Source organism: Rhinopithecus bieti, unplaced genomic scaffold (assembly GCF_001698545.2).
Source record: "Rhinopithecus bieti isolate Rb0 unplaced genomic scaffold, ASM169854v2 scaffold_15570, whole genome shotgun sequence".
Taxonomy (NCBI): Eukaryota; Metazoa; Chordata; class Mammalia; order Primates; family Cercopithecidae; genus Rhinopithecus; species Rhinopithecus bieti.
In genome coordinates, this window is record NW_016808199.1 from 31,602 (window position 1) to 39,271 (window position 7,670).

At 51.7% G+C, this 7,670-nt stretch overlaps 1 protein-coding gene across 1 annotated transcript in view; it reads left to right on the plus strand.

The window, feature by feature from the left end:
• Positions 1–2,756: 2,756 nt before the first annotated feature.
• The window catches only part of CRABP1 (cellular retinoic acid binding protein 1), an 8,463-nt gene continuing 3,549 nt past the window's right edge, over positions 2,757–7,670 (plus strand). Inside the window, exons 1-3 of the mRNA XM_017885763.1 lie at positions 2,757–2,928; positions 3,476–3,654; positions 5,938–6,051. Coding sequence (XP_017741252.1) covers positions 2,859–2,928; positions 3,476–3,654; positions 5,938–6,051 — 363 coding nt within the window. The 5' untranslated portion in view covers positions 2,757–2,858. The remainder of the gene's footprint in view (positions 2,929–3,475; positions 3,655–5,937; positions 6,052–7,670) is intronic.

The following is a 7,670-nucleotide window of genomic DNA, read 5'->3' on the forward strand; positions in this document are numbered from 1 at the left end:
ACTGGTTGAGTTCAGGAGTTCGAGACCATCCTGGGCAACATGGCGAACCCCTGTCTCTACTAAAAATACAAAAATTAGCCAGGCACAGTGGTGCATGTCTGTAATCCCAGCTACTTGGGAGGCTGAGGCAGGAGGATTGCTTGAGCCCAGGAGGCGAGGTTATTACAGTGACCCAAGATGGCACCAGGGCACTCCAGCACTGGCGACAGAGCCAGGCCCTGTCTTAAAAACAAGGAGAGTGGGCTCACAAAGGACTCCGGGACCACTTCCCACTCTATTTCTGAACTGGCTGTGCCGTCCTCACTCCTGGATCCTGCTCCCACCCTGGTTTTGTGCCTGCAGAACAAAACCACTGTCCTGTCCTGGTATCGCCAACCTTTGGAGTGGACACCTTCACCTGGCCCTCTGGCCCCATTCTCTCTCTGACTCCCTCCCTCACCTTCTTCTTTCCCTCTTCCCTCTTTGTCCACCCAAAGCCTTTGCTGCAAGACCTCTCTGTTGCCTTTGTGCCTCATCTGCGGCCCTCTGACTTTCCTCACAGGCTCTCTCTGGGCTGTAAACTGGGATGCTGCTCCAACCTTGCTGCCCTCCTCCAGCCGCCTGCCCCAGTCTCTCCCCAGCCCTGCCCTTAAGATGGCTGAAGTCTTGTTAGCGAGGAGTGTTGGATGGGGACGGAGGCCTGCATTAGCTGGGTGCCACTCCTGTTTTGCCCCTTCACTGGAGAGACACTCGACCCTCTGTGAAGTGGGTTTGATTCTATGGCAGCTCTACCCTTTGCCTCCCACATCCAGGACCTGCTATTTAATCTGCAGATCCCAGTGCAAAATAAAAATGCAGGACTCCTTGTTCAAAAAGTATTATGGGGCCAGGCACAGTGGCTCATGCCTGTAATCCCAGCACTTTGGGAGGCCAAGGAGAGCGGATCACGAGCTCAGGAGATCGAGACCATCCTGGCTAACACGGTGAAACCCCGTCTCTACTAAAAATACAAAAAATTAGCCAGGCATGGTGGCGGGCACCTGTAGTCCCAGCTACTTGGGAGGCTGAGCCAGGAGAATTGTTTAAACCCAGGAGGCGGAGGTTGCAGTGAGCTGAGATTTTGCCACTGCACTCCAGCCTGGGGAACAGAGCAAGAATCTGTCTCAAAAAAAAAAAAGGTATTCTGATATTCAAGCTGGCAATAGCAGAGCATTCTTGCTTTTCCATTTTCCAGCCTAACTACCAGGCCCTTCTAAGTGCATGACCCTGTGTGACTGCACAGACGGCACATCCAGAATGCCCGCCCTGCCCATGCCCCTTTCCAGCTGGTGATGGCCCCTCTCCCCTCTCCTGTCCTCAGCTGCTTTCTTAGACAGCTCCTCGGGGCCTCCTGGCAGGATCCCAGCCCCATTCACCTCCAGAAGTCCAGGGCCCTGTTCAGCAGGCACTCAGCACAGATTCCCCAAGGTCCTGGGGGAATCTTCACCCCAGGCCACCACTCACATCCTTCTCAAATCAATACACAGTTATCGAGCCCCACCTAGCTAAGCCTTAGGAAGGGAGGACAAGTGGATAAACAATCACTGCCCTCCAGGAGTTCAGTTTATAGCAGAGCTAAGACCTGAAGAAGAGCAGGACCAGACAAGGATCCTGTCGATTCAGAGAAAAATAATCACAGTTTATTAGGAAACTGAATTTCACAAAAGAGACAGCATAAAGATGGGCTTTGGTGAATGGGCAAGATTTGATTAACCTGAAGAGGAAAGGGGCATTCAAGGAAGAGGCCATGGCATGGGCAAAAGCTTAGAGATAATAAAATGCATGGCACATTCTAGAATCCTGAGTTGTACAGTTTGGCTGAGGTGTGCAGATGGCAAAATAGTGAGAAAAGGCTGGAAGGAAAATGTACAGAGAAGAGCTACAAGGGTAATGGTGAAGTGTTTATACTCCCTTAGTGGAAACACCGAGGGGACTTTAGGTTGTCATGTTTAGGTTATTTGGGAGCAAAGGGAGAAAGGCAAAGCCTTCCTCCCCTTGTCCGTCACAGCCTGCGGAAAGAGTGCAAAGGCTCACGATTTTGCAAAACAGGCCGCACCTAGCCCAGATTCTGGAGCTCATTCAGTCCAGGCCTCCCGACCCACAGTTTGTCCTGAGCCCTGACAAAGGTCTGGCCCCCTCCTGCACTTGGAACGCAGAGGACCCGCAGTTCGTGGATTCACGCAGCAGTGCCCAAGCTGGTGTTGATGGGGGTTGGGGTTTCCAGTCACTCACTCCCCATGGGTCCTGTGGGGGCCTGGGGATGCGGGGAGAGGGTTTCAGAATAGGATCCCGGACTGGGAGGGAAGGGGGACAGTCTGGGCACACCCAGTAGATATGACCAGAGGTGAAGAAAGAGTGGATCCCATGCCCTGATGGCCCCGCTAGCCACTTTAAGTTTATATTATGGATATTTTCAAGCATATTCAAAAGTAGAGAGAAGAGTAGAATGATAACCCAAGTCCACACCGCCCAGCTTTAACAGTCATCCGCTCCAAGCCAATCTTGTTTCAGCTAACCCTTTCCCACTACCCTTTTTAAAGCGGGATGTGAGTGTCCTGAGAGAGGTGGAGGCGCCCCCAGTTGGAGAGCGGGTGCCCGCACCTCTGGAGGCTGAGGCACAACTGGGCTGGCAGTTGAGCTCATACTGGGTAGGGACCGCGGGGGATCGGGGGCAGGGCCGGAGGGGCGGGGCCAGAAGCCCGGCGGGGTGGGGGGCGCTCTCCTAGTGACTCAAGGCGCGCAGCACTGGGCGCAAAGCCCCAGTCTCCGCCTCGCACGCTCAGAGTGTACCCGCTGCGCCGCCGCTGTCCGTACCTGCCGCCGCCGCCACCACCGCCACCATGCCCAACTTCGCTGGCACCTGGAAGATGCGCAGCAGCGAGAATTTCGACGAGCTGCTCAAGGCATTGGGTAAGCTGGTGCAGAGGGCGCGCCCGGACGGGTAGAGGGGGCCCAGAGGTACCCTGGTCCCGGAAGTGCCCCGGTCCTGGGGGGCGGGGGTGGAAGTTGGGGCGCCTAGGCAGGAGGGAGTCCCCGGGGCAATAGATCGCCTTGTCTCCCAGGCGCACCAGGTCTCGGAGAAGCTGGTAGAGAGCCCAGAACCATGCGTTCAGGGAACGTTTGCTGAACGTTTGCCGCCCTCCTAGATGGTGCAGACTTTATCGCGTGCTAGATCATAGCGAGGAGAGATTACTGGAGAGCAAGGAGGATCCGGGACTTAAATTTGGAGACTCAAATTTGAGACCAGGCTCTGCCACGAATTCACTGTGCAACTCAAGGAAAGTCACTTACCCTCTCTGTGCCTCAGTTTTTCATCTCGAAAACAAGGGCGAGGGCAGGGAAACGAGTGGATCAATTTTAAGGCCTCTTTCTAAAGTTAGGGTATGAGCAGCGCCCGACCGGTCGCGAGACCGGCGGCGAGGCCCTGTGACGCGAGCTTGTGGTGCACCCTGCGCAGGTGTGAACGCCATGCTGAGGAAAGTGGCCGTGGCGGCTGCGTCCAAGCCGCACGTGGAGATCCGCCAGGACGGGGATCAGTTCTACATCAAGACATCCACCACGGTGCGCACCACTGAGATCAACTTCAAGGTCGGAGAAGGCTTTGAGGAGGAGACGGTGGACGGACGCAAGTGCAGGGTGAGACCCCAGAGCCAGTACAGCGTCCCCGGGTCCCCACTCCGAGCCCATGGCCCACTGCTGCTGGAGGAACCTATGTCTCCCTTTGCAGCCTGTGGCGCGCCTTCCTTGCAGGGTGTGTGCACTGGCTGTTTGCAGAGGGGGTTTATGCATCCTAGTTGCCCTTGGCTCAAGACAAAGTATTACCTTCATTCCTTCTCAACCCCATCCCTAAGCCGCCTCCTAGGGTGCTAACAGCAGCTCCTTAAAGAGCGGGCTCTGGGATGCGCCGCTTTCCCAGCTGTGGCTTTTGCAGCGGTTTGAGGCGCCAAGCGCGGGCGGCGCGGGAGGAGGAGGTTACAGGGGATGCCAGGTTCTCTGTCGCAGGTGAAGCCGCAGCTCTTGCATTCCTTTCCTGCCGTATCCCCCGCGCCCGCCCGGGTCCCTGGGCCGCCTGGGTACTCTCTGGATCCAGTTTCAGCAGTCCCGATGGCCCCGACACCTCTCCCCACCTACCCTCAGCCTGGTTCCTTAAAGGAACCGCGGAGGCTTTCCAAAAGCAAGACAGGTTCTGGCTGGGAAAATGGACTAGTTGCCCTCTCTTAGTCCTCAAGGGCAAGAGTTTTTTTATTTCTCCATACATCGGCCCAGGGATGAACCGGTGGACTGAAGCAAGGGGTTGTACATTCCTTTTTTGCATGGGCAAAAATTGCATTTGGTTAACCAGATGGAAAAATAATCACTGGTGCTACCACTTATTTAAAAGTGACAGAATGTCTCCCTCCCTTTCTCCAATTTTTTTTTTTTTAAGAAAAAAGTCATAACATTCCAGAGAGTGGGAAATTGTGTCTTTCACGTTTCCTGAGCAGTGCCTGGTCTCATCTCAGAATGGGACTCTCTGAGCACTGGGCTTGGAAGGACAAAGAAACAAAGCCCCCGGGAAGCAGGCTGATCTAGGAGGCAATCTTTGGCTCCCAGAATTGTCATAGCCTGAAAATGATCTCCAGGCTTGGAGCGGTTGGGATCTGAAGCCCAAACTATAGTGCAGAAACAAAGAGCAAGACAGCATAGAGTGAAGGGCTGGGAGTCTAAGAGAGGAGGCTTGGCAAAAGGCTGGGCTCAGTGCGGGGACATCCAATGGTGGCTACTGCCAGGGAGGGTAATTCTGCTTTAAAAAAAATTAAAGGTTCACACAACAGCTGGAAGAGTGGGGCTTTATGCACCCCTCCCCCCACACCTTGCCTAATGAATGTGTCCCATGTGTTAGTTAAAAACTGATTATGTGCACATTCAGCTCTGGCTCACCCCCCGAGCCCAGCTGTACCACACTTTGCTTTGTGCAGACACTGGAGAAAACTTCAGGAAATCCCCCCTTTTGCCTCCCACCTCCAAAAGCATGAAGACCCTTCAGATTGATTTGCTTTTAAAATTTTTCTAAAGGGATGTAACCAGGAAAGTGGCAGAATTTTAACCCTCAGAGCCAAAGACACCCAGGTTTATCAGTATAGGGGTGCACTACATCTGATAAGGAGTAAACAGAAAGGATGTTCTTATCCCAAAAATCAGTGCAGGGAATCGTGCTCCTGATAGGCTGATGACAGATGTGGCTACAAGCTTAGTGTCTTCACTGTTGAAAAATCTTGTGGTTCTGATGTGAAGGTTCTTGCTTTTAAAATCCGAATTATGACCACTTAAGGTCAGGAGTTCGAGACCAGCCTGGTGAAACCCCATCTTTACTAAATATATCAAAAAAATTAGCTGGGTGTGGTGACGGGCACCTATAATCCCAGCTACTCAGGAGGCCGAGGAAGGAGAATTGCTTGAACCTGGGAGGTGGAGGTTGTTGGGAACCGAGACTGTGCCACTGTGTTCAGTCTGGGCAACATGGTGAGACTCCATCTCAAAAAATAAATAAATAAATAAAAATAAGTAAAATCCAATTTGTTTGAAGGGGTAGCTAATTTTTATATAAATGAATCGTTTCATGCTCTAAATTTTATTCCTAGAGATGTAAAGCATGCCTAAGGCCTTGCTGCTTCAGTAAGAGATTGTGTGTGTGCGTGTGTGTGTGTGTGTGTGTGTGTGTGTGTGTGTGTTATACAAAGTGTATTTATACCCCATAAAATCTGTGACCAGCACTCTGAATTTGAACTTTCTAAGGCTCAGTGGAGAAGAATCTGTGGCCTGCTGACAGGGACCATGTGTTGATTCTCTGCACAGCAATTATTTTTCAATGCTCATTGTTGCTCCTGCTCCCGCTGCTGAGACTGTAATTAATGTCACTAATGGTTTTCCCACCCGCAGAGTTTAGCCACTTGGGAGAATGAGAACAAGATCCACTGCACGCAAACTCTTCTTGAAGGGGATGGCCCCAAAACCTACTGGACCCGGGAGCTGGCCAACGATGAACTTATCCTGGTAGGGCCCCTTGACCCTGAAATAATCCTGAAGTTCTCCCAGATGGTGCCCGAGATGGACCCCACAAATATGTTCTCCTCACTTGGCTGTTCAGAGAAAGGCACCATTTGCCCTGGATTAAAATTAGAGCAGAAAACCCGAGATGACAGTTCAGGTCAGAGGAAATCATTGTTAAATGGTTGGCAGGAAAGAGAAGTGGCTCAGAGGGCAGAATAGGGGCTAGCGACAGGCTGGAGTGCCTGCCACTATCCACACTAATACATCCCAGTGGCGGTGACATGCTTTAAGCCAAGCTCCCCTCTCATCAGGTTTGGAGTGCTTGGGTCCTATGAGGTCCCCATGCTCACATGGCAGAAGGGATTTTTTTTCATTCTCATTTCCCCTTTTGCTGGCTGGGAAAGGTTTCAGTAATTTTTATCACATCAGCACTCAGAGCCTTAGAGAACATTTTTACCTGTGATTTGCAAACTCCAATGGCCTTTGGGAGCCAGGCAATGAATGCTAATTTGGGAAGTATCTGAATATAACACAATGTGGAGAGATGAGCCCCTTTAGAACTAAAAAAGGTAGACTTTTCCTTAAAAGTATTCAGATCCCAGCACTTTGGGGGGCCGAGGTAGGCGGATCACCTGAGGTTGGGAGTTCGAGACCAACCTGATCAATATGGAGAAACCCCATCCCTACTAAAAATACAAAATTAGCCGGGCATGGTGGCATATGCCTGTAATCCCAGCTACTTAGGAAGCTGAAGCAGGAGATTCGCTTGAACCCAGGAGGCGGAAGTTGCAGTGAGCCAAGGTTGCGCCATTGCATTCCAGCCTGGCAACAAGAGCGAAACTCTGTCTCAAAAAAAAAAGGAAAAATGGTATTCGGACTGGCCGGGCACGGTAGCTCTCACCTGTAATCCCAGTACTTTGGGAGGCTGAGGCAGGCAAATCACTTGAGGTCAGGAGTTAGAGACCAGTCGGGCCAACATGGTGAAACCCCATCTCTACTAAAAATACAAAAATTAGCCAGGCATGGTGGCACGAGCTTGTTATCTCAGCTACTTGGAAGGCTGAGACAGGAGAATCGCTTGAACCCAGGAGGCAGAGGTTGCAGTGAGCTGAAATGGCACCACTGCACTCCATCCAGTCTGGGTGACAGAGACTCTGTCTCTAAAAAAAAAAAAAAATTCAGACGAAAACATTTTAAATACCCGCTCCCAGCCAAACAAAACTTACCTGGAGAGGCCAAATTAGAAACCTCTATAACTTAAGCACACATTTCATCCCCTTTTTTGAGGTAGAGAACAAAGGAAGGCTGAGGGCGGAACAATCCTCCGTCACTCTCCCTTTGTGTTTCAGAACTGGTCGGGGATTGGTGGCTCACACCTGTAATCCCAGCACTTTGGGAGGCTGAGCCCAGGAGTTTGAGAACAGCCTGGGAAACATAGTGAGACCTCTGCCGCTACAAAAAAAAAAAAATTAGCTGAGTGTGGTGGCACATGCTTGTAGTCTTAGCTACTCGAGGCTGAAGTGGGAGGATCACTTGAGCCCGGAAGTTTGAGGCTGCAGTGAACTGTGATCGTGCCACTGCACTCTAGCCTGGGCAACAGAGCTGAGACCCTATCTCAAAAA